Source organism: Capsella rubella, unplaced genomic scaffold (assembly GCF_000375325.1).
Source record: "Capsella rubella cultivar Monte Gargano unplaced genomic scaffold, Caprub1_0 scaffold_7, whole genome shotgun sequence".
Taxonomy (NCBI): domain Eukaryota; kingdom Viridiplantae; phylum Streptophyta; class Magnoliopsida; order Brassicales; family Brassicaceae; genus Capsella; species Capsella rubella.
Window position 1 is genome coordinate 5330189 of NW_006238917.1, and position 25895 is coordinate 5356083.

Consider the following 25895-nt stretch of genomic DNA (forward strand, 5'->3'; position numbering starts at 1 on the left):
AGAAATCCAGTATTTGTGCGCCAAATTTATCAGAACGTCCGTAAAGTAACTGCTGTCTGAACTCTGAAGATCTTTGGATGCTCCTCGTGCTGTGGTACCGCACGTCTCTTTTGCGGGTGAAACTCGGGGCTTCCCCTCTTGTGGATGGTACAAACTAAAAAAGAGGTACGTATTCGCTTGGATACTACCCAACTTGTTTCAATAAACGTGTGATTATAGCTACGTAAAATTGGGTTTTTAAGAAAAGTAAACAGAATGAACACAAACTGTTCGATGAAATGTCTCTGAAGAAAGTTTCTCCTCTTTCACCCTTGTGTGATTGTGTTGTGCCTAGTGTTTCTCTCCCTAATTATTCATTATATCTTAATTGAAATCATAATCCTTGAATTTGTAGTTAACGAAGAGTTGACAGCATTGAGAATGTCTTTTTGCTATCCATCGTCTCCAAGAAAATTGGCGATGACGGTTGCGTTTTTTGCCTCAGGGGCAGCTCTTTTCGCCCTTGGAATTCATTTTTCGTATCTCAACGTTGCTCCCCAGCAAGCTCGCACTAAAGCCCGTAATGATTTTGTCAAAGAACGCCTCAGGCAGAAACAAGGCAAGTGATTTCAGATTTATATGAGATTTTTGTTTCTCCCAAAAGACAAGCATACTTTGAGCGTCTTACTTTAACCTCTCTAGTCTAAAGCTCATCTCATCTCATTGTCACTTTTGTAGTATTAAACTTTAGCATTTTGCTAGAAATCATCTTGCAAAATTACATATTGCTATCAGTAGATTTAGATATGGGGGTAGAAATAAGGATAAGCCACTTGAGGCTGTTCATGTTCGTACGGAATTAGGCCGTAATGGATATACGGTTCCACCTCCGTCTGAAACATTGGCGTTGGTGGTTGTGGCTGATTGAAACCGGTGATGGTGGGTAAGTTATAAGAGGAAGATCTAGGAATCACATTGTGGCCGTCCTTGATGTGGATGAGCTGAACATGTTTCTTACACTTTCGAATCCTCAGGATGATCTCAGGGCCCATCCTACCGGAGACATATGCCATGCCCATGGCAGCATCGATGGTGTATGTCACATCTTACAATTGTTAGCACCAAATAAATAAAAGACATGGTCAGTCAATATATATAGCTACACAAACAATATGTTAATTTAAGTTGAAAAATGCAAAAAGGGTTTGTAAACTTTGGTTAGATCGGTTTAAAGTAAAAAAACACAAACCTCCGATGTCCTTGATGAGCTTATGCATGGCTTTTTCCCATCCACTGGTTTGCATATTGACCTTAAGAACGCAAGACTGAAAAGAAGAACCAATGAGCCAATCAAATCACAAAACTATAACAAATACAGTGTGAGGTGATGTAATGATGTGAAGAATACCATATGAGACGCAGAGTTGTCCATGGCTTATACTTTTGCTTTGCTTCTTGTTGTTGGTGCTGCCAAACAAAAATACTGGTATTTAAATAGAAACGAAGATGTTCCTTTTGTTTCTAGTCAAAACCGAAGAGATTCGTTGAACTCAAAATGGATTTGGGATAGATTTTCTTATGGTAATGTCTTAAAATTGTGATCTTACAGATTTTTCAGTCAACACCTTGTAAATAACAATGTCAATTTCTGACAGAAATGATATGTTACTGTAACAGGATTTAGATACAAAGTTTTTGGTCCTAATATTTCATGGGAAAATTGTGATAATTCTTTACTAAAATGAAGATGATAATTTACTATAATTGTTCTTTCTAAAAGCAGTAAATAGAGATCGTACTGATAAAGCAAAAGGTACACAACTCTTTTTTTCTTCAAACTGGCTGTTGCAAAAAGCCTTTCATAAAACATTCCTCACTCACAAAGTACAGCAAAAGCGGGAAATTTTACATCTACAGATAGAGAAACCTAAGACACAAGAAAGGGAGAATCAGAACTTCCTGGGTTTAGCTAAGGACTTGCAGAAAGAAGAGAAGGCTCCTTTGATTTCTTCATGGATCGGGAGAGCAAGAGACAGTGGTAAAGGACGATGATGATCTTGGACGTGTCCGGTTTGGTGTCTCAACGAGACCGAATGCGCCATAGCGGTTTGTCTCTTGTTGAGTCCCTCAAGGATAAAAGAGAATGCCCCAAAAGTGAGACAACTTTGTAGAAGGGCCTGTGGAGCACCTGCAACACAGACCATAAAGGAACTGGTTAGCTCTCTTTTATGCCAGGAGGACAAAAAGTACTTGTATGATTCTGAATTGCTTGCAGGATCAGTCATTTTATGACACCCATTGTCAAATTAGAAGAAAAAAAGACGATGAGAATGATGGATTTTGAATTACCGGGGAAACTAAGAGCAAGACCAGTGCAGCACCCAGCAACTCCAACATTAATGGCTGCAAAACAAGAACAATAGCAGCAACAGAGGCATTACAAATTCATGTAAGTAATAACTTAACACTTAAAGTGGAGGAAGAGAACTGAAGTATCACCATCATCTTTCCCTCGCACTTGCTTCAGAAGGCAAACAACCAAACTATGGACTCCAGATAAAACAGCAAAAGTCTTGTTCAAGAAAAAAACAAGAAGAAGCAAACTATGGACTCAGTTTCTTGGAAGAGCATACATATATATATAAATGCAAAAGCGTAAAGATGAAGTGTACCTTTGCAGACTGCCCTGCATCTGCAAATGATCCTTTAAAGCCTTTCTTCTTGAACAATCCTGAACCTGAAGAACCAAAACATGACAATGTTTAACAATTCAATCATCATATTTCCAAAAGCTTCCAAGCAGCCAATCTTATCACATTTGACACTCTACAACGAAAACCAAGCTAACTTAATCCTATAGCTTCCCCACCAGCAAAAACAAAATCAAACTTGAGGAATGTTCAATCCCCTAAATCTAAATTATTACATTAATTCTATAAATAATAATAACTCTCAAGAGGTTGCTCAAAGCCTAATCCAAGAATTTTGAAATCAAATTAAATGAAGAAAAGAGTACTAAAATCCAAATTCCCCAATAATTCTCAATTCACACTATGAGAGAGTAAAGCACACATCAGATTTTTTTAAATCAGGCATAGAAGAGATAGAAGGAGGAAGAAGAAGAGCGAGCACCGTATCCGAAGATAGAACCCATGACAGCGCCACCAGCAGCATCTCCAGCGAACCGGAAAAGACAAACGGCGGGAGCAGGGATAGTAGCCAATGCCTTTGCGGAATCGTTATCGGACGCTTCGTCACCGTCAGTGTTAAGGTTGGAATCGGAGTCCAGGTTCCCTTTGATGTCAATAGCATTTGAAGAATCATCGGCAGCCATAGCTAAAGAAGTTGAAACCTGAATGAAAGAAGAAGGTACTTTTCTGTCTCCTCTACCTAATCTAGAAAATATCCTTTTTCCCCAAGTTGATAGATAGACTCACTCACTGTGTTATGAAATTAGGAAGAAGACAAAAACTATCATAAATTATTTTCCCAGAAGACGACGATACAGATACGACGACGTTTGGGTTTCAGCGGCTGAGAATTGGGCTCTTAAATGAGCCCAATAACGTAATGACACAGGGAGCTGTATAATTTACTGCGTTGTACATTTTCCAGGAAAAGATGAATCAATCAAATACATGTAAAGCCGTTACAGATGTTTTTAAGCGGTTCAATAATGGCAGATACAACATGGTAAAAGCAGGACACAAGTAAGCAAAAAATGATAAGAGTACTTATTAGGATCATATAGTAAATGACCCGAGAAGGGTCTTTTGTCTTGAAGCAATCAGTAATGGTGGTCTTGATATGTAGCTCCGAACTCTGCTCTCCAAGCCTGATCATCATCGTAGTCATCGAAACTTACACCTTCTGTTTCATGCTCTGATACTTGTTCTATTTCATTCTCCTCATCCTTGTACCATGGCTGCAACAATGCTGACCCTGGTAATTTACTCTCTGCTAAGTATTGCTTCATTATCCCTATTTCTGTCTTGTGTTTGCTCTTTAGCTGTTCCATTTGCTTCTTCAGCCCCTCTTTCTCTTCTTCCACCACGTTGAATCGTTCCTGCAATGATGGTTTCAGGAGTTCAAGTTGAGCCATTTAGTAATACCAAGTTTTTCAAACAAGAAGCATAAGTAAAGTTCTTTTTTATGGTCCAATATCAACTGGGCAAGAGTTTTGTCTAGTTACCTCAGAGACTTGTAAGGCTTGTTCAGATTCCCTGAGTCTGACAAGTAGTTCACCAGCAGCTTGGACAGCTTCAGCTGTATCCTGAACCTGAGTTCTTAGGCTCCTGTTCTCCTTCTTCAAGATCTCTCTTTCTTTCTCCTTCTCAGCTCTGATGGCTGAAAGCTCAGCTGAAAAGGCTTTGGCAAAACGCTTGCCATGGCGACCATTCATAGCGGCCTTGGATGCTGCCTTCTTTACATCTGTTATTCCAGCCATCATCACACTGTGCTTCTCCCCAAGTTCATTGTACTTCTCCTGCAGCTCTGTGTACTGCTCTATGAATCTACTGTGGCCAAGCATAGCTCTAGTGAGTGCGTCATTCAACTCTTCAGTGGCTAACTTCTCTTGGTTCAGCTCAATCTCAAGATTCTCAGCGCGACTACGATGGCAATCGATATCCATTCTGAGATCATCTGTTAAGGATATCCACTCGCTCTCCATTTCTGTCCACATCTCCCTTTCTTTCGCTAGAACATCACTGTTCTCACCAATCTTGGTAACATCAATGCTTTTGCGCATTTGAATGGACCGTAGTAGCAACGAGGATCTCAGATTGTCTGTAGAGTTAGTAGGTTGTAGCTTGCTCTTTAGGTCTGCAATTTCTTTGAGAAGAGATTCCTTTTCGCTTACATCAAAGTTTGTTTTTCGAAACTCTTGGCTAACTTGTTTTTTCTCATATGTTTCTTTGATGACCTCGATTCCATCTTCCCCATCACCAGATTTCCTAAGCTGTTAAAAAGCCAGAACATAGTTTATTCAGTTTAGATTTCCATTTTTGTCAAAAGTTATCAATGACAATCAACTGGTAGCTTCACAGGATCCTCCATAGCTTTGTTGTATATTGGTCCTGAATATTTTCATAGGTTTACAAGGTTCTTACCAAGCGAGTTAGCTCCTCAATTTTAGCTGCTTGCTCTATACACATGTTCTTGAGATGTTTTTCATTCGAACCAGCTTCTCTTACCTTATATAGGAGAGAATATAAAATAAGTTGCCAAGTATATTTACCAAATACTAATGTTATAGTGAATGTGGGAAAAAATCTCAGGTTTTGTAAACTTACTTCAGCTTCTTGTTCAACTTTCTGTTTACATGAAAGACATAGGGGAATCGACGATAATCCACCTTCTGGAGCTTTGTCTTTTCTAAAAGATTGGACTGAAGCATTAAGATTGTCAGCTTCTGCGCAGGGTTTCAATGCCATATGGCCAAAAGAGAAGGAAACAGAAGAACTTTTTGATAGTGAGCTCCCTTGATGATAGTCTATAATTTGCAGTCCTCTCTGAAGACTAGCAGCTAGAGAATCTGTAGGACCTGAAAGTTTATTTGACATAGAAGGGCTAACTTGATTGACTTTCATGTTACCAATGGTGGAACTGTCAGACACATTCCGAGGACTTGCTGAAAACTTGGTCGATGCAGCCACGCTTTTCTGGACATTCTTAAACTTAGGTGATTCTGAGAAAATCGGCTCTTCTAGAATACATGTAGGAAGCTGTGATCTGATTGCAATGCCACTACCGGCTGCACAGAATCCAACATTGTCGAGCTCGCTTGGAGCATCATCTACAAAGTCAGCATCTTTATGGTTTCCATGCTTGGGATTCTCCAGTTCTTCTGAACAGACATCATCATCCTCCTCACTCATCGACTCTGCCTCATAGCATGAAGCACTTGCAAATGAGGAGTGGACAGAATCAAAAGAACCATGAAACTTGTCAATATGTTGATTCAACTCCAGCACATCATCACCATCCACATTCATCTCTTGCCCCTCAGATTCATCTTTTCTTGGGCAAGACATGAGTAAAGATTTGTTGATACTAACTCTCAATTGACTCAAGCTGTCCCTTGCAAAGTGTCCATTCTTACTTGCATGAGGTTTGTACCCATCAGACTTTGTTCTTATAAGCTCTTCCTGTAACCAAAATTACAAAATGTTGATACCTCAATGTCAGTATATACAAACAAACTCACATCAGATATGTAGATACTTGTAGCTATGTGACAGTAACAAAAGCAAAAACCTTCAGCTCTCGAATCTGGTCACCCAAGGGGTCGTCATCTTCCTCTGTAATTTCTCTAGGCATTGAATTGGTTCTTCTAGAAAGTACACTTGTGGCTACAACCTTCACTGGTGAATTCACAAGACATTGCTTGTCTTCGGCAAAACCGCTTTGTCCCATTTTATTGTCCTGTTTAAAGTTTCCAAAGGGTCTCTCAGTAATTAGTTGATATCTAATCTAACACTAGCACAGATGACATCAAACATGGTTGAGCGACTACAAAGCAACCAAAAAAAAAACATGAAATCGAAAGGCGTGAAACCAAAATGAAGTAACTTAGAAAGTTTTAAGCTTTTCACGAAGTACCTCAATAAGCTCTCCGAGATTTGCTAGGGTCTGCTTCGTGAACTGATCATCAGCCTGTTTGTTTGGATGTACAGGAATCACGTTCTCGTCGTTGGATCTGGGGATCTTAATTTCTGGGTTTTGGATTGGTTTCTGCTTTGCTGAGATGGATTTTGGAAGCAAGTTTCGGATGGAAGAACTTGTAATGCTGCCTAAGAACCTGTTCTCGCTTAATATCGCTGGAGACTTCATGTCTTTCAGAGAGTGAGAGAGTGAGAGAAGCGAGAGAGATCTGAAATGTGTTGTAAGAGAGAATGAGACTGAGAGCGGCTTTTTGAATTGTCTGAAATAATTTCGATTCGAACGTTGGGAATTTGAATTTTCTTTTTCTCTTGTTTTTATTTTATTTGTCTTTTTACATATTTTTACATTTTTAAAAGAAGAAAATACAAATAAAAAAAGAAAAACGTTATTAATGAAGATGTTGCTTAGGCTGAAAAACTTATTTATTATTTTAAAGATATTGCCCCTACACTAGTTTTTATGGTATGATAATACAAATATAGTTGTGGTAGCTTCAAACTTTCTTCTAAGTATTTTTTGTTTTACTAGTTCATACCAAACTACATACTAATAATAATCCTAATTTAATCATGTAGAACTAGTGTTGGTGTTCTGAGTAAAAAAAAAGTGTCCATACTGTAATCATATTGTGGGATTTATCACTTCTTCTTCCTGTGTCCATTTTGTTTTGGTTAAGTCAAAGAATTCAAACTTTCTCAAAGTCTTGATCCAATGGCTTACTACCAAACCACAAACTGTATGTATGCTTAACAAATAGTCAGACGAGGAAAAGGAAATCAAAGTAAAACATATCAAATGCCACAGAATAATCATTTTGGAGCCTTTTGCACAAATGATTTTCTCTCAAGCTAATCGAAAAGGAAAAAGTAATAAATCCAAAAGTTCCCATGAACAATTTCGAATCCAAAGTTTAAACCAAAATAAGAAAAGAAAAATCTGTAAGGAAAAAAAATTAACAATTAGAGTTACAAACAGAGCACACAACATCATGAATCTTGGGAGGAAGAAGAAGAGAAACCTAAAGAATAGTGATCGAGAATCAACGATCTCTGGTTATTGCTATGGAGACGAAACGCTGAAACCAAATCCTTTTTAACCACCCATGTTGTATCTTTGCAGCTACCAATCTGATCTTATCTTATCTTATGTAAGAATTTTATAAAGTAAAAAACTTCTCTTTTTGTGTTTGTGATGCTAACGACGAAAAAAACAAAACAAGAAACTCACTGTGATGAAGAAAGTTGGATTCTTTCTCTACTTGATATCGAATAACAACAACTCTTCAAACTCTGCAACAGAAACTGGCTGTTCTTGATCTACATATCTCATTTCTTTTCGTCGATTTTCTCTATGCTTCAATACCTGAAAACGTTAATCAATCTGATCACTTTTCAACTTGATGTTAAATGTATCAGATGAGATGCAATGGAAAAATAAAAGTATCTATATCGATGAGTGTACCTCTATTTGTTTGTCTATTTCCGACATTGTAGTTTCCGGGGTAACCTTCTGAGGCATTGGCAGATTGGTCTGAGCCTATATGGTCAATACCAAAGCCATAAGAGCGAGACAAGCCGTCTAACTCATTAGAAGACTGATTATGAGGCACTGACTGCTGCCACGTTGAGTCGCTGTAAACCGAGCTGCCTCTATACAATTCCCCTATAGAGCCATCAAAACCATTTGTATTACCCGAAAATGATAACCCAGAAAGTCCAGAACCCATCCCATAGCTTCTTCCATAGCCATTTGTATCGCTCCCCACAGAAGAAAGTCCCCAGTTTCCTCTGTTGTTACCAGCTGATACTCCCAAGTTCCAACTGGGACCAAGAGAATCACTTCTGTTTCCCCACAAGTCTCTGTTGCTCGGGTTGTAAGCAGAGTCACCTCTGTTGTACCCAATTGGAGAGTTGTAACGGTTTGGTGAAGCACTGGTGAAGTATTGGTTGCCTGGGATCCGGCTATACCCAAGAGTGTTTCCATCAAAGTTTGAATTCAAATTCAGTTCTTGATTTAAACCGAGCCCAAAGCTAGAGAAAGCATTTCTACCGCTACCAATAGGACTAAACCGGCCAGCAGAGCCTAGATTATTGTTGTTGTAACCAGGAGGGAAACTATTGAAGTAGCTATTAGCAGATGACCTGTTAGGGACCACTCCATAGTTGTTACCATACCCAAGAAGCGGGCTTCGGTTAGGAGGAGTCGAGGAGAGCTCCTTTGGCACTGCTCGTTTGACCTCAACCATTTTTCCGTTTAACTCATGGAAGGTCTTGTGGAGAACCATATCAACGGACTCTTCGGCATCAAAGGTGATGAAGCCAAAGCCTCTTGGCCTCTGTGTATTATGATCATACATTACCACAACATCAGCAATTGTACCAAACTGATCAAAGTAGTTCTTGAACTCGGCCTCAGTAATGCTAGATGGTAAACCTCCAACAAAGATCTTCTTTGTTCGTGCGCTGCCACCATTACCACCATGGCTGGGTGAGATAAGGTGCATTGGACTGGCATGCCGTTTTAGCACTTGCTGATCATCTCGAGGGACAGCTTTCTTCGCCTCGACCTGCAACAAAAGACATAAGGGTTATTCTTCATTCTTTTTTCATTGATCTAACACTAACATTGCCACTTCAACAAAGCAACAACAAATTCTCACTAAGTTATAACAGAAACAGCAAATCCAGAAGTTAAAGACAATAGAAGTTTTTTAAAAGAGCATGATTACATAAAGATCTAAACTTTGCTCAGTTTGCTGTCTAAGACTCAATACAGAAAGATCGAAAGGATAGAACAATCCATTGCTCAAGACTCATCAATGGAGGATAATTCATGATTAGACACACCATAAGATCTCTAAGAGAAAATAATCACAAAAAGATGGAGACTTTAGAAGGATCTAAGATTACAAACCGTGCGGCCATCAATGATGTGTTTCTCCATGATCACTCTCTCTGCAACAGAAGGATCTGCAAAGACGATAAACCCAAAGCCACGAGCACGTCCAGTGGTACGGTCTCTCATGATCACAGCTTCAACCAAATCTCCATACTTGCCAAAATACTCTCTCAGTCGTTCTTCATCTGTATCCCATGAAATCCCGCCAATGAAGAGCTTTCCCAGATCCGATCCCGATTCCATCTTTTGCTCCTGCAAAAACCAAACACGATCCATGAATCCGATCTTACAAAACACGGATCAGATTTGCGAAAAATGACGGTCTTCATCTAACAATTCAACTATTGAACGAATCTGTTTTTATACAAGGATCGTGTTTTAAGATTCAAAAAAGAGCTCAAGTTCTGAGATTATGATGAACTGTTCAAGTTGTACCTCCAGATTCATCTTATCAGAGAAGTCTTGAACGCGAAAATGGAAAAATCAAACGGAAAAGAGACAAGGAAATCAACTTCTGTCTGAAACAGAATCCAAATTTCTAGTCCCGATCAAATAGGAATTGAGTATCTTCAAATCTGACAAGGGATCATCAAAGCATCCAATCAAAAAAAGAAAAAAAGGATTTTTAATAAACCCAGAAAGACATATATATATATATATATATATATATAAATCCTCAAACAAAGTAGTAAGTGAAACAGAAACAAATCAATGAGAAGAGAAACGGCAAAATGGGCAAAAGACAGTAATAAAAAAAAAACGCCAGATTTGAACAAAAACATCAAAACTTGTGTGGAGATGGGAAATTCACCATTTTGGAGAGGACCCAGATGATGATGATAAAATGTGGGAAGAACCTTAAGATCTGAAAAAAGGGACAAGGACAAGAGAAACAGAGGATGTTTTGTTCATTCTATAAGACATCCACTCTCTCTCTCTCTGTCTCTCTCTTTCTCTCGTTCTCCTTCTCTTATCAATATGTCCTCTCTCTCTCTCTCTCTCTCTCTCTCTCTCTCTCTCTCTCTCTCTCTCTCTCTCTCTTTCTATATCTCAAAGCTTATTAAAAACCTTTCCTTTTTATTTTGTGTAATGCCTTGTTAATTTTATTTACCAAATCCATTAAGAAGGATTCCTTTTTTCTCTTGAGGCCAAAGATGGTAAAAAGAGAGAAGAACAACAGTCACATATAATAATAGGGGATGTGGTGGGAGGGGGGAAGAAGAATTTGAGATTTACAACTCTCTCTTTTGGTGTAATACGAATCTTATTTTTAGGGTTGTTAGAGAGGGAGGCCCTTAAGACAACAGGTGATGGAAGATGATGATAACCTCTTTTTCCATTTTAATTTTTATTTTAATAATTTTCCCACAAATATATTAATCTCAGTAATTTCCTTTCTAAGCAATAATACTTTATTTACGAAGATTTTACCTTTCCTACATTGGTTTTAACTCATTTCTAAATATATTAATTAGAGAGAAAAAAAACCCAAACGTATTAATAGTGGCGAATCTGAAAAGAAGAATTAAAATTCAAGTCACAAAAAAAAAACAATTATTAGATGTCAAATGTCAGCAGAACCATTTTTCTAAATGCTAACATCAGCTTTCAGAAATAAAATAAAACTTATTTGATATGTGTTTAAATAAAACTGTTTAGGATTTTTTTTTATAGAAACTATATTATACAAATAATGGAATTTGCTCTAACCATAGAAATGCATTTTGTTTTATTTAAAGAACATGATTAAGTAAAGAAGAATTAGCATAAGCATGTTTACTAAATCCTTAGCACATTATTCCTTGCTTTGGAAACAAACTAAGTTTCAACTTTATTCATATATTTAGTTTTATGTAATCCACTTTTAAAATTGAAAGATTTTTCTAAACATAATTTGTAGTTTAATGATTTATATTTGTGGCATCAACGTGTCATAATATGACTTTAAGCAAATAATATGTGTTTATGAAACTTATAGAAGACCAAAATATATAATTGCAAATATTAATTCAGTCACTATCTAAAAATGTTGAAAATGATTTTACAAAACGTTAAAATATCTTTACTTTTATCAATGTAAGAAACAATAGAAATATAGCTACATATTTTCTTAATTAAAATATCTACAATTATCTAATGCTGCGTGTAATATGATGATTTAGATGAATCACTAATTGTTTATCTTTAGTTTAACATAGAAAAAATACTTACTATCACATTTTTATCTTAGTTTTTGGTCTTTTAATTTGATTCAATTTATGAGATGGTTAAACCTGATATTTACAGAAGCAAGAACAGCTTAACATATAATACTATGTTCTACTTGAATTCTTCTTAACACTAGCCAATATGTAGTGTGTGGTTATGTTATCCAATCCTGGTGGATGAATGGCCAAGAGAGCAAATGACATCAAATACGAACTCAAGTAGCGTTAGATCATTTCCGAAAAATTCACCACAACGATGATCCAAAATGATCACATGTTCGTTTGGTGACTTGTCTTCTAGTATCTATATATGCGAACCCACAAACACATTACACATATTATACGCTTTCTATTAACAACTTTTCTTTCATTTTCTTATATTAACAATATCATTATACAATAATAATACCTACGATAAGAATATATTGCAAGGAAACCCATTATCAGAATATTTTTATGTCAACGATTTTTTCACATTTGATATGTCTACGTTGACATATAAAAAATATATATTTTGGGTACTCGATACTATCTTTTTAATATCACAAAGATAGAATCATATGCCCTACATGAAAATAAAAATATTATTTTGTTTGCATCAAATTTACTCATTTTAATATTCTGTTCCATTGACATTTTATTTTTTCCTATAAGGGCAGAAATATTCTGTTATGTGGTGTTTAATTTTTCCATCCTCTCATATATAGTTTTCTATATAATTAGGATCCTTTTAGACAGCTGAGCCTTGTCTTGTGCAGAGGCAAAAGCCGAACCAAATGTTTTGTAATTGGGCGTAATGATGTTTATGAGTATCCAAGGGTTACATTATTATATCCATTAATTAATATGTAGCCGGCCAAAATTATATTTAATTAAATACTATGTGGTATTCGATGATCTCCTCATTGATCTCATTAGAGATACAGTAAAACCTCTATAAATTAATAATGTTGGGACCATGGAAATCTATTAATTTATAGGGTATTAATTTATCGATAAATTAATAATTATTAATTTATAGAGAGATATTCCTAATTTGGAAAATATTTTCAAAACAATATTTAGAAATAAGATTTAATCATGATAACTAGTATTTTATATATTCAATTATAAATAAAATAATAATAATTATGTATTAAAAGAGAATGCTAACTATTTTTCATATAGTAAAATATTAAAAATAAAATCTAACAAAAACTAATGTGTCTATATATACATTTATTTTGAAAATTTTACCTAATTATTAATTTATAATATTGATGGGACCATATATTTACAAAGGATTTTCTAAAAAATTATTATCTTATTATTATATCGAAATATGTATAAAATTACACTTGTCCCAACTTGGGACCGGAGAAATTTATTAATTTATAGAGATTATTAATTTATCGAGTATTAATTTATAGAGGTTTTACTGTATATAGGTAATTTGTTCCTAGTAAGTAGTAATTTCCCCTCCAAGAAGGTAATACTTATTTTTCCAAGTTCATCATCTCTTAATACATTTGTATAAGCAACTAACCATAAGCCAAAATCTTAACTAATCTATCAAACATATGCATATAATGTAAAGAAGGAGATTTTGAAGCACTTTCTTTAGATTGAAGAGGTAGAATTCACTCCTAAAAAGCCCTTCCCTTTTCAAAGTCCTTTTCATCTTTACCTCGCACTTTCTTTGTTCAAAAAAAAAAAAAAGCCCTTCCCTTTATTTAGCACTCGAGTAGAAAGAAAGATCACACAACCATACCTCGTGAACTTAAATAAATTCAAAATCCAAATGCTGGAAATAAAGTAGAAGTAATTAGAAAAATCCGAAGTACATTATCAACCACCAAACTTAAAAATACATATTGAAAGTAGAAACCGAAAACACCTTTTCTTGGTCAAATGTTTGATAAAAATTATAATGATAGTGTGGTTATGCGAAGGGGACAAACACCTTTTTTATAACTTTGAATTTTTCTATGCAATCTTTCTCCCTTTCTAGATTATTGTATAATTTTATTTATTTATTTAATTTACCAAAATAAAATAAATAAATGTCTATTTTTTCTTAATTTTTTTCTTATAGATTAAAGATAATATGTAAGAACGGATTAAAAACAAAATAAAAATAATATGTAAGAACGTAATAAAAACAAAATACGAGTGATTTTGCAACTCTAAAAACTTAATACATCACATATTTTCAAATAATCATGATATAAAGTTTTTTATTCTGTCAAAAACGTTTTAAAAAATGAAATGGCTAGAGCCTAGAGACAAACAAGTTCATAGTTTGAAACTTTTAATTCAGAAAGGACACTGAATGAGGAGTGATGGGAGGTGAGGTACACCATAGCACATATAATTTCTGTTTTTAGTTAGTTTGTTTCTTCTTATCTTTTTTTTTTTACGCATTCTTGAGAATTTTACAACCGAAGAAACATGAAATTTTCATATGAATATATATATTTGAAAAATTCTATAACAAGATATAGAGAGGTGGACCAACTTGGATACAGAATGTCACCATTATAAATCCTAACTGTTATCCACGCAATTAGAACACAACCACTTACCCCACAACTTGATAAAACCAACAATATGTAGTTTAAAATTTTTAATAATATATTTTATATACAGTACAGTATTTCGATTTATAAAATTCCCCTCCCCCCCCCCCACATTATTGATTTAGTAAAGTAATAGAACTTATGGCCCATATAATTTGACTTAAAGGACCTAGGCCCATTTAATCCAACGATAACCAAAAACAAAAAACAAAAAATCTATAGAACGGCCCCAACCTTCACACACACATGATAATTGATAACCATGGGATGTTGATAGTTGATGATACGATTTACAATACCCTCCCTGAGCCTTGCAAACCAATGCTCGCTTCTGACTGAAAAACGCAAGTAAGGCTGATACATAGATTCAATCGATATACACAACAATGCACTCTCTAAATAGCTACTTAGGATCTTTTCTTCTGGTTCCGACAGCTCTCTACAAACAATCTCATTACGCTAATCTATATACATATTTGAATAGACAAAAGTAAACCTTTGTTTTTATGTCTCTCTCATTTGGATAAAATTCCTATGTTTCTCTTACACTTTTCTGGTTTTCTTCAAATTTTGACAAACGTCTTCTTACTCCTCCTATATGAGAATAAAATTTGTTAAAAACAAAATTGATTTATCAAAAGTATATTTAAGCAAAGGTTTGTTTGTTGCTTCTTGTTTTCCTTTTGTTTTTGTCAACTTTTAACGTTTCTTGTTGTTGCTTTTACAAATTGATCAAACCAAAAATACTAAAAGGCAAAATAAAAAAATAAATAAAATAAAGAAGAAAGGGGAAAAACAAAAGAAATTGAGAGAGTGGTGTGAAGTCAATTTCTTTCTTCTTTCACTGATAATAATCTTCACAGACGCAGCAGAGATACACAGAGAGCTAATAAAGCTCTCAATACGCCATAGCTGTGAGAGAGCTTCTTCTCCTTCCCCTATCCCTTTACTTGCTTCATTCTTCCACCTTTTGGGAAATCCCTCTGAAATGAACCCTCAAGCTAATGGCCGGAAGGAGTTTCAAGTCGATAGTTCTGCGGCGGGAGATCTCACGGCAAGGCACGATTCATCTGGCGGAGGAGGAGGTGCGAGGTACAAGCTGATGTCACCGGCGATGCTTCCGATCTCGAGGTCGAATGCTGACATCACGATTCCTCCTGGGTTGAGTCCCACTTCGTTTTTGGAATCTCCTGTTTTCATCTCCAATATCAAGGTACATCACCTACTACTCTGCTCTCTTCTTCTTCTTCTTCTTCTAATGTGGTACATATCAGAGCTTCTTCTTTCTCATTTGTGGTGTCGATTTGAGAAATTAGGTTTTCTGATTTCATTTCTAAGACCTAAATTGATTTCATTTTTTTTTGTTCGTTAAATTGGATTGTGCCATGTTGCAACTTGGTTTGGAATTGGATTCAATCGTAAACGATTTGACATTTTTGTCCCACTTGTTCGGTTTCTGGTTGCTTCAACTCTGATTCGGATTACTGTTCATGTTGAAGTTGAAGTTGAATTGGTGGAGCAACGATACTTGTAGTGTTCCGTAGTGGGGAATTTTCTGGGATTTACTTAAATTGGGTCCTATAATTTGGCCTAGATGCTTTCTGCTTGCTCACAAGGAAATACATTGGACTTGAGTTTCCATTTTTGTTTCTTAATCCCTTACAACTGATTTTAAAACTATGATAACTTTGCTTACGTTGTAGGGACTTTGGCTCAGATTCTTATTCTTCTTGTTACTATATTCTGCATTGGTTTGCATTTGTGTCCGTTCAGATTGTTCTCTGGAATAAACTCTTTTTAAAATTAAAAAAAAATATTGTTCTATTGCTGCTGGATTGTTTATATATATCTTCTTCCTCTTTGTCGTTTCTTCTTCATACTGTCCATCTTGCTTGTGTTAGTGATGCTCTTCCCTTTTTTTAACTTTCTTTGTAAATTGGGGTTTTGCTAGCTGTCTAGGAATTCCATTTGCTTAATGATTATGTTGGTGAGAAAAAGTACTTTACTCTGAATGTTCAACATTTGAGAGCTATAGAGTAATCGTTTTTGTGGGTTTAGCTTAACTTTATGTTCAGATATCAAAGTGACGAATAATAGGTTTTATGCTATGCTCTTAGTTACACCTTTTTATTCCTTGATTGAGCAATAAATTGTCTTTTTTTTTTTTTTTTTGGTTCTAGAAGACTGGTCTTTTTTAAAACAGCCTGTTTATTAATAGATCAGGTTCAGGTTTTACTTTGTTTGATATGTATTATGTTTAATTCATGCCATTGATACTATGCCAACTTTCTTTTAACTTTCAGCCAGAACCTTCTCCTACTACTGGTTCTTTGTTCAAGCCTCGACCAGTGCACATTTCTGCTAGCCCAAGTTCTTATACAGGCAGAGCGTTCCATCAGAACACCTTTACTGAGCAGAAGTCCAGTGAGTTTGAGTTCAGACCTCCTGCATCCAATATGGTACTGTCCAAAACAATGCTGTTTTTTATGCCTAGCATGTAATGTACTGTTCAAAGAGTGGACAACATGTTAATTTTTTCTCCTTTTGCATACTTATAATAGCATGCCAGTCTTAAATTCGTTTCATAAGGAGCCTTGTATCCAAAAGCTTACAGTTCCTATTTTTTGTTTTGTATATTGGGTGATGACTTTGTCTAAACATCTTTATTGATTTCAAGGTTTACGCAGAAGTTGGCAAGCATAGAAGTGAGCCACCTTTACAATTTCAAGGCCAGGGCCATGGATCCTCACACTCACCTTCTTCGATCAGTGATGCTGCAGGTTCCTCAAGTGAGTTAAGCCGGCCAACTCCTCCTCGTCAGATGACATCAACGAGCTCAGATATTCTGGCTGGATCGGATCAAGATGAATCAATCCAGACTTCCCAGAATGACTCCCGAGGAAGCACGCCATCGATCTTGGCTGATGATGGTTATAACTGGAGAAAATATGGTCAAAAGCATGTCAAAGGGAGTGAATTTCCCCGGAGTTATTATAAGTGTACACATCCTAATTGTGAAGTGAAAAAGTTATTTGAAAGATCTCATGATGGGCAGATCACTGATATTATATACAAGGGTACACATGATCATCCTAAACCTCAACCTGGTCGCCGAAACTCTGGTGGTCTTGGTATGGCTGCACAAGAAGAAAGGCTAGACAAGTATCCTTCTTCAACTGGTCGAGATGGTAACCAAATCTAAAACTTGAGTCAGAATTGCACTTGCTCTCTTGACAATATCTATAACTTGTTCCTTCTACCCTTTATGTCTGCATACAGAGAAGGGATCTGGGGTCTACAACGTGTCTCACCCCAATGAGCAAGCTGGTAACCCTGAAATACCTCACACCACAACAACTGATGATGGTGGAGAGGCTGCAGCGTCAAATAAGAATAAAGATGACCCAGAAGATGATGATCCATTCTCAAAACGGAGGTATTGGATTTTAACAAACGATTCAGGTGATTGCTTTGAATCTGTGATTTGACATGATAGTAACTTTCTTGTAACTTTATGCAGGAGGATGGATGGGGTGATGGAAATAACTCCACTTGTGAAACCCATCCGAGAGCCTCGGGTTGTTGTTCAAACTCTGAGTGAGGTTGACATACTGGATGATGGTTATAGGTGGCGTAAATATGGGCAGAAAGTCGTAAGGGGAAACCCAAATCCCAGGTTTGTACAACCACTAAACTTCTACAAAATATCCCCCAACAAATCTCTTATTATGCTGGACACAAGCATAAGTTGCAGCTCAAGATGGTAGCTAGTTATTTGCTTTGTGCATTGGTTCTTTTGGGTATTGGGTTTGGAATATGAAATATTAGTGACCTCAACATGTGTGTAATGGAGATATATGTTTTATGATGTGCCTCGACCTTTTGTAGGAGCTATTACAAATGCACAGCTGCTGGGTGCCCAGTGAGAAAACATGTGGAGAGGGCATCACATGATCCAAAAGCTGTAATAACAACATATGAAGGCAAACACAATCACGATGTTCCCACTTCAAAGTCTAGCAGCAATCATGACATCCAGCCTAGGTTTAGACCAGATGAAACAGACACCATCAGCCTCAATCTTGGTGTTGGAATCTCATCTGATGGACCTAACCACACTTCCAACGAGCATCAGCATCAGAATCAACAACTTGTCAACCAAAGCCACCCAAATGGAGTCAATTTCAGGTTTGTTCACGCTAGTCCCATGCCATCCTACTATGCCAGCTTAAATAGCGGCATGAATCAGTATGGCCCGAGAGAAACTAAGAACGAGACTCAAAATGGTGACATCTCGTCCTTGAACCATTCATCTTACCCATATCCCCCCAACATAGGGAGAATACAATCAGGTCCGTAAAGCAATAGCATGTATGGGATTCTTCTTAGGTTAGGAATATATAAATTCCTATATCTCAACAGAGAGCCGATCTTGATTCAAACTACCTCCGCCATATATATATATTTGTTTTTGTCACCTGTATTGAGTTCCAACATTGTGTTGTAAAAAAATATACACTACAAGATGCAAATGTTTTTATTTAATCAAAAAAACAGCAGTATTACTACAAACTATCTATTTGTCCGTAATTTGATAAGTTCCATGGAAGAAACTCAGTTCCAGACAATTCAAGCTGTTGTGTTTTTTTAATCCAGGTTGAACAAAGTCATAATCCTTCACATTTTGGCATATCTAGTTCTCTCGTTCTTATGGACAAAAGCTACCTATCATGTCTGCGACTGTCATTAAGCTGCGTGGTCCTCAAGCAGACAAAGACAACTGTTGCCCGTTCTTCAATCATAATTTCACAATTTATAATTCTACATTTGTCAAAAACACATAAAAGTGACTTATAAATACGACCACTAGGTGATTTACCAACTTAGAGATTTGCGCAGGAAGTAGATTGACAATTACAATTTTTGTCATCATTAAGAAGTTGTATTTACATCATGAGTAAAAAGGTTGATATGTTTACTTTTTTTTAATGTGGATATCCAGTTTCTTAGATGTAAATTGAAGTTTATTATTCATATTTAGAGTCATATTTTTTGTTGTTAGAGGCTAAATATCACATTCTTCTAAATCGTAAGTATAAGGAAAACAAATTTCCCTCTATGAAATTAACGATTATCTTTAAAATTCACAAAAACTTAAATCAAATCTTCTTCTCTACTAGCAAATCAGAGCTATTACCAAAATAATTACAAATGGCCACATATAACATATGTTACCAAGGGTTTTGTTTTAATAATTTGGTCAATCGTATTAATTTAGCATACTAAAAGAAAGTTAGAAAAAAGTAGCATTAATTTAAAACCTTTATCTCAATTATTATGTGATAATGTTTTATCAGCTATTATATGACCATTTTATTTATAAAATTACCGTATCATAGAAAACTTACTGAAATTTTTTTTTATTCAATCAGTTTTTAATTTTTTATATTGAAAATGAAAAACTGTACAAATTTAAATAAAAATATAGATTAAAAACACTGGAATGTGTAAGCTTTTGATCCAAATTGAAATCCTTAATTAATAATACCTATAAGGTCTTGGCTCGGTACCTGGTTCGGACCCGGACGTAGCTTAAAAATTCTAGCGTCATCGATCCACGAGACGCATCAAACATAAAATCTAGACCGTTGATGGTGTCTCTTCGGACAATGAACTTGGACCGTGGTGATTCATCTCATATCTGACGTGGCATTAATTGTATTTAAAATCCGGTTTTGCGTCCGAATCCTTCGAATTTCTCTCTCCTAAAAAGAAAAACAAAAGCTATTTTTTTTCTGTTTCCATAAGAAAAAAAGAAGAAGTAAGCAGAGGAGGAGAAAAAAAGAAGTCAGTGCCGAGGGTTGTGATACTGAGGTGAGATTCCAAAGTCTTCTGCTTTACGAACCCTGTTGATAACTCTGCTGAGATCTTCGTGAACTTTGTGTTTATAGCTTTGGTTTAGAATTCGCATGCTCTTTTTTGGTTTGGTGTTCTTTGTGTTCGTTTGTCAAAGTTGCGATGAGAAGTTAGGGTTTCTCATGCGCTTCTTTTATCTGTGAATTTCGATGTTTTGAGAATTTGATGTCTTTTTACCATCTGGTGCTATTAAGTTATCGGACAAGTGCATGAATTTGACGTTGATTGACTTAAATTTCGAGAGATTCAAGTTAAAAACATGGGTTTGTGTTTTGTCTGAATCTGTGTGGTGTAAGCTTAGGAGGGTTCTCACAGTTATAGCGTGGTTTTTGGTTTCATTTATTCATCTGGATCTTTGTTTCTCCAGAATGTATGGGAAGTGAGGATAAATGATGAACCTTTGAGATTTGAGATTTGGTTTCTTAATGATTTGATTTCTAAACTCTTGCAAAATCTGGAATCCTCCAATCAGATTTTCCATTTAATTCTTCTTGTTTAAGATCTAAAGTGAGTATAACAGATAATTATCGATCAGAATGAGATCTAAATTAAATTTCTCTTATTGTTGACCGCCTAAGATTTGGATTTTGTTTTGATGGAGTCAGTTCTTTTTGCATATATGCCAGTTTGAAGTCAATGCGATTCACATTTATTAGGTTGAATTCCTTTTTTGCTACTCTTTGGGTTTGGTTTCAGTTCTGCAGATGTTAAGTTTCTTGATTGAGAACCTAAATTTCTGCTGTTGCAGCAATATAATCCTCTGAACTGATTTCTTATGAACAGCCTTTGATTACATCAAGAAGTGTTTTTAGTGGAAGGATCTACTGAACTGGTCTTTAATATGGGGGAAGATACACAGGCAACCGTTGAGCCAACTGCAAACAAGACTTGTTCTCTTGAAAAGCCATCAGATGCTATGGCTGGAAAAAAGGAGGAGGAGAATGCTGGAGGTAAGAAAACACAAGAACTTTCGAAAGAGGAGGATATGGCTGAACCTGAGAAAATGGAGATAGATGCTGAGACAAAGAAAGATGATGAAAAATCTGGGACGGAAGATAAAGAGTCAGAGGGTAAGAGAAATGAAGACAACGCTGAGACTGAAAAAGTGGACGAAGATGTTAAGGTCACAAATGATGCGGGACAAGTAGGGGCTACCAACATGGACGAAGTTGCTGATGGAAAGAAAGAGCAAACTGATGATGGTGTTTCAGTGGCAGATACTGTAATGAAGAATGTGGAACCTAAAGACAATAACAATGCCAAATATGGTGAAAAGCAAGACATCAAAGAGACGAGTAGTACTGAAGCAGACCATAAGAAAGCTGGGAAAGAATCAGAGGGGGACATAAAACATGAAAGTGAAAAGGCAAATGGAACGAAAGTTGGGAATACAGGAGACATCAAAGAGGAAGAGAAACTGGTAGGTGAAGACAAAGTGACAGAAAATGTTGAAAAAGTGGAGAATGAGGAGGAGTTGGTTGGAGCAGGGAAAGAAAAGGAAGAAAAGAAAAAAGAGGAAGTTGAGGCGGCAATGCCTCAGGTGGATGAGGCAAAGGTTGAAGATGAAAAACAAGGGGGTGAGGATGAGAACGAGAATGAAAAAGTGGAGAGCAAACATGAGAAGGAAGATGAGAAAGAGGAGAGAAATGATGATAAGGAAGAAAAAGCTGAGAGTGGTGATGATAATAAAGATGAAAAAGAAGAGAGCAAGGGTTCTAAAAAGCGTGGGAAAGGAAAGAGTTCTGCAGAAAAGGCTCGCGAGAAGACAAAAAAAGAGGAAGAAAAAAAAGATGCAGAGCCTAGGACTCCTTTTTCCGATCGACCTGTGCGTGAGCGGAAATCTGTTGAAAGGCTTGTTGCATTGATTGATAGAGATTCCTCGAAAGAATTCCGTATTGAAAAGGTTTGCTAATACTTTCCTGAGTTTTGTACAACTTCAGTGCTAGATGTGTTCATCATTATCTTTTGGATATTACTGACTTGATTATATTTTGGATATGGCAGGGGCAAGGTGCATATCTCAAAGATATTCCCAATGGTATGTTCATGTTCTAATTACTATGTATTCTATCTGTGAATTAAACTTGTACGGAGTTTTCGGTTAGCTTATTTAGTCTTCAGTTTGAGGCCTAATTATTTCCTAATGTGCATGCATGACCTACACGTTCATTTATTACTGGAAAATTAAGTGCTGGGTACTGCCATTTTTGAAATTGCATTTATACTCTGTTGATTCTTTGATCTATACACTTTTCTGTTCTAGTTATGTGAATCTTCATTGAAATGTTTCCCTTGGCATTTAGCTATTCCAGCTGGCTCAGAAGCAAGATTTCTTGGAAACCAAAATCTAATAATCATGACTAACATAAAAGTTACCTTTATGGTTTCATTTTTTGCACCTATTTTGCAGTTGAAACGAAATAAATAACTTGAATGTTGTTTCTCTGTAGTTGCTAACAAGGTATCAAGGAAGAAGTCTGATGAAACTTTGAAGCTGCTGCACGGAATTCTATTTGGTGGGAGGAGAGGGAAGGTGAGCGTCTCTGTAGACCCTTTTACATCAAATAGTTATAATTTTAAAATTGTAAATCATGTTTGTATGTCTCATTCTTCTTACTATAACAGGCTGCCCAGATCAAGACAAACATATTGGGGTTCTCTGGTTTCGTTTGGCATGGAAATGAGGTGTGTAACATCACACATGAAGATTTTTTTACATAAGCCTTTGCTTTGTATATAATTGTGGGACTCTTTGTTATTTGCAGAAGAAGGCAAAAGAGAAAGTAAAAGAAAAGCTTGAAAAATACGTCAAAGAAAAATTGTTGGAGTTTTGTGATGTGTTGGACATACATTTTACCAAGACTACAATAAAGAAGGTCATTATGGTTATTAATTGCTAAGCTGTTGTTCTTCAGATTTTTTTTCTTCATGTATAACAAATATCTCTCTTGTTGAGCTGCCTGCTTGATCAGTCATTTCTGGTTACGAGAAATTTATGTTCATTCATTTCCACATTTAATCCAATACGGCAACTTACTTTTGCATGTTTTTGAACACAGGAGGATATTATTACAAAACTGATTGACTTTTTGGAGAAACCCCATGCGACGGGCGACGTATCTGTTTCTGAGAAAGATAAGGTAATTTGGTGTTAAAAGCGTTGTTTGATTTAATAATTATTGTACATCTTATGTTTTCTTAAACCATTCTGTTGAAACAGTCAAGTAAGGGAGCAAAACGCAAGAGAACTCCGAAGCAAAGTTCACCTGCAGCTGGGAGTTCATCCTCCAAGCGATCAGCAAAGGTATCAGTGGATAGCTTAGAGCTCGTGGCTTATTTATTTTCTTATGAGAATCTGTAGATTATGCCTCACTGTAGCTTATGAGAATCTGTGCCTCACTGCCTCACTGTAGCTTATGAGAATCTGTCCATCACTGGTCCATGTCTCTTGGCAATTACCTAAATCTGATTATATTATTTGCTCTTTCTCGCAGAGCCAAAAAAAGTCTGAAGAAGCAACAAAGGATGTCAAAAAGAGTTTATCTCATTCTGATGATGAATCTGAAGAGGAGAAAGAGGAAGAAGAAGAACAAGAAAAGCAAGAGAAAGAGGAGAAGGCAGCAGAGGATGAAGAGAATAAAGAGGGGGAGAAGGAAAATGGCATTCCTGATAAATCTGAGGATGAGGCACCTCAACCTTCTGAAAGCGAGGAGAAAGATGAATCTGAGGAGCATTCTGAAGAAGAAACTGCAAAGAAGAAACGTGGTTCTAGATTGTCAGCTGGAAAGAAAGAATCAGCAGGCAGAGCTAGAAACAAGAAAGTGGCTGTCGCTGCAAAAATCAGCCCACCAGAGAAAGTTACACAGAAGCGATCATCAGCAAAACGAAAGAAGACTGATGATGATAGTGATACAAGTCCAAAGCCGTCCTCTAAGAGGAAGAAGTCTGAGAAACTTACCAAGGCCTCCCCTGCTCCTTCAAAGTCTGCATCAAAAGAGAAGCCAGGTTTGATCATTATCTTGGTTCTTTATCTTACAGTTAGATGGTCGCTTTGGTTTGTCAGATGCATTAGAAAATCTTATTCCCTGACGACTTCATTTGTTGAAGCTACCCTATATGCAGCCACTAATGTTTTCTGACACTATGATTATCTGTTTTTGTGTATATGCTAAAAGTAAAAAGGGCTGGAAAAGGGAAAGACAAGCCTAGCGATAAAGTGCTCAAAAATGCAATTGTAGAGATCTTGAAAAGAGTGGACTTTAGTACAGTGAGTAATTCCTCAACCTTTAATATGCGATACACTTAACTACTTGGACTTTGTGGAATAAAACAAACTTCGACTCTGCCGAATGAACTTATTGGTTGCATGAAAAATACCTGCGTTTTCTGAAAGCTGATATGAAGTTTGTTGTGCAATATCTATTCAAACTGTGAATCGTCTTGTATACCTAGATAACCTGACAAGAGCATTGTTGTTCTTCTGCAGGCTACGTTCACAGACATCCTCAAAGAACTTGGTATGTACAGATTAGTTTTCAGTTATTTGTTTATTCAGTGGTTTCTGGTTATATATGTTAAACACATTGGTCCGCCCATCTTTCAGCTAAGGAGTTCAAAGAAGATCTCACCCCAAGAAAGTCATCTATAAAGCTGATTATCCAAGAGGAGCTCACCAAATTAGCAGAAGAGGCTGAGGAAGAGGAGGAAGATGAGGAGGAGGAGAAGAAAGAAGAGGATGCAGCGAAGAAGAAAGTGGGAGGGTCTGGTGGTGGTGAGGAGGGGAAAGACTAAACTCATGTCTGATCACATCGCACATATTGATCTCTTCTCGCACATAGTAGTCATCTGGCAAATGTGTAAGTTAAATCTGTGGATGTAATCTTTTGTTGTTGGAGTCTGAACTGCGCAAAGCAGCTTTACTTTTGGTAGAGACAAGAGGAAGAAGCTGCATAGCCAAAGGATAGGTTGCTTGTATGTCTATAGCATTTAACATAAAAGCCTCCTTGGATTGTCTTTTGATTTGTGAGGCTCTCTTTTGAAGACATTGTTAAGGTTATCTTTAGTTTCTGTCTTCTGGTTTGAAGGAGGTTAATGGTAATAAATGAATAATATGATTCTCTTGATATCCCTTTCGACTTGGAATATAATATATTGAGTATTACAGAAGGATCTTATGCTGATTATGTATCCTTGGTCTGCCTCTTAACATATCTGCAATCTACCAAGTGAAATCAATCTGAGAAACGCAGGAGTTGGTAACACTATCAGCACAGTCACAGACAACGTAGGGTAACATTGGTGAAGAGAATCTGTTATTACAGGACTAAAATCTTCAGGCCAGAATCTGCTCTTCTTTTACATCCCCTTTATGGGACAACACAAAAACACGTTCCAAACTGCTATTGTTACATTCAGAGTTTTTTTTAAATAGACATGTCGTGCAGTGCAACACTTGTCCACGCTTACCAAACCTGGCTGATTACACAACAAATCAGTTAAACTTAAAACATCTGAAGCACAAATGTTAGATTAAATACATTTAGGGTAACTAATGTATGTTGTCTATTTCAATTCTGGAATAAAATATCTCATGTGTGTCAATGAGAGATATAGGCCAATGTCCTTTACATTGCAATTTCCAAATCTGAATAAAATCTTCTTTGATGACGTA

The 25895-nt window shown here is 36.4% G+C and overlaps 6 protein-coding genes and 1 long non-coding RNA gene across 9 annotated transcripts; 3 read left to right on the forward strand and 4 right to left on the reverse strand.

Moving 5' to 3' along the window:
* Window positions 1-44: 44 nt before the first annotated feature.
* LOC111829239 lies at window positions 45-760 on the forward strand. The gene is made up of 2 exons (XR_002832740.1): window positions 45-165; window positions 395-760. It is a non-coding gene; the product is annotated as an uncharacterized LOC111829239 (long non-coding RNA).
* On the reverse strand, window positions 700-1663 carry LOC111829237. Its single transcript, XM_023777912.1, has 3 exons — window positions 1388-1663; window positions 1229-1304; window positions 700-1084 (listed from the first exon to the last, which is right to left on the reverse strand). The coding sequence occupies exons 1-3, from the start codon at window positions 1409-1411 to the stop codon at window positions 780-782; spliced, it is 405 nt and encodes a 134-aa protein (XP_023633680.1). The 5' UTR covers window positions 1412-1663; the 3' UTR covers window positions 700-779.
* A 118-nt stretch (window positions 1664-1781) lies between these two features.
* LOC17880120 (mitochondrial import inner membrane translocase subunit TIM22-2) lies at window positions 1782-3406 on the reverse strand. The gene is made up of 5 exons (XM_023777909.1): window positions 3112-3406; window positions 2652-2716; window positions 2479-2551; window positions 2329-2382; window positions 1782-2167 (listed from the first exon to the last, which is right to left on the reverse strand). Exons 1-5 carry the CDS (start codon window positions 3311-3313, stop codon window positions 1929-1931), a joined length of 633 nt encoding a protein of 210 aa, XP_023633677.1. The 5' UTR covers window positions 3314-3406; the 3' UTR covers window positions 1782-1928.
* Window positions 3407-3563: 157 nt separating this feature from the next.
* On the reverse strand, window positions 3564-7012 carry LOC17880836 (kinesin-like protein KIN-12F). The gene is made up of 6 exons (XM_006283071.2): window positions 6583-7012; window positions 6238-6405; window positions 5274-6128; window positions 5091-5174; window positions 4172-4939; window positions 3564-4045 (listed from the first exon to the last, which is right to left on the reverse strand). Exons 1-6 carry the CDS (start codon window positions 6811-6813, stop codon window positions 3767-3769), a joined length of 2385 nt encoding a protein of 794 aa, XP_006283133.2. The 5' UTR covers window positions 6814-7012; the 3' UTR covers window positions 3564-3766.
* A 409-nt stretch (window positions 7013-7421) lies between these two features.
* LOC17877699 (heterogeneous nuclear ribonucleoprotein 1) lies at window positions 7422-10569 on the reverse strand. Of its 3 annotated transcripts, XR_002832732.1 has the most exons (6): window positions 10355-10568; window positions 9979-10118; window positions 9559-9795; window positions 8107-9211; window positions 7873-8007; window positions 7422-7772 (listed from the first exon to the last, which is right to left on the reverse strand). XR_002832732.1 is itself a non-coding variant. In XM_023777901.1 (5 exons), the coding sequence occupies exons 2-5, from the start codon at window positions 9988-9990 to the stop codon at window positions 8021-8023; spliced, it is 1359 nt and encodes a 452-aa protein (XP_023633669.1). In that variant the 5' UTR covers window positions 9991-10118; window positions 10355-10569; the 3' UTR covers window positions 7422-8020. The 3 variants fall into 3 exon arrangements, 2 of the variants coding, with proteins under 2 accessions (XP_023633669.1, XP_006283675.1); XM_023777901.1 differs by having other exon boundaries at window positions 7422-8025; window positions 10355-10569; XM_006283613.2 differs by having other exon boundaries at window positions 7422-8007.
* Window positions 10570-15107: 4538 nt separating this feature from the next.
* On the forward strand, window positions 15108-18883 carry LOC17878450 (probable WRKY transcription factor 20). Its single transcript, XM_023777898.1, has 6 exons — window positions 15108-15521; window positions 16612-16767; window positions 16986-17496; window positions 17588-17744; window positions 17829-17984; window positions 18197-18883. The coding sequence occupies exons 1-6, from the start codon at window positions 15297-15299 to the stop codon at window positions 18666-18668; spliced, it is 1677 nt and encodes a 558-aa protein (XP_023633666.1). The 5' UTR covers window positions 15108-15296; the 3' UTR covers window positions 18669-18883.
* Window positions 18884-20068: 1185 nt separating this feature from the next.
* Window positions 20069-25349, forward strand: LOC17878270 (DNA ligase 1). Its single transcript, XM_006282385.2, has 12 exons — window positions 20069-20182; window positions 21008-22127; window positions 22229-22262; window positions 22675-22757; window positions 22850-22909; window positions 22990-23100; window positions 23284-23364; window positions 23445-23528; window positions 23719-24229; window positions 24400-24491; window positions 24711-24741; window positions 24828-25349. The coding sequence occupies exons 2-12, from the start codon at window positions 21066-21068 to the stop codon at window positions 25013-25015; spliced, it is 2337 nt and encodes a 778-aa protein (XP_006282447.1). The 5' UTR covers window positions 20069-20182; window positions 21008-21065; the 3' UTR covers window positions 25016-25349.
* The last annotated feature ends 546 nt before the right edge of the window (window positions 25350-25895 follow it).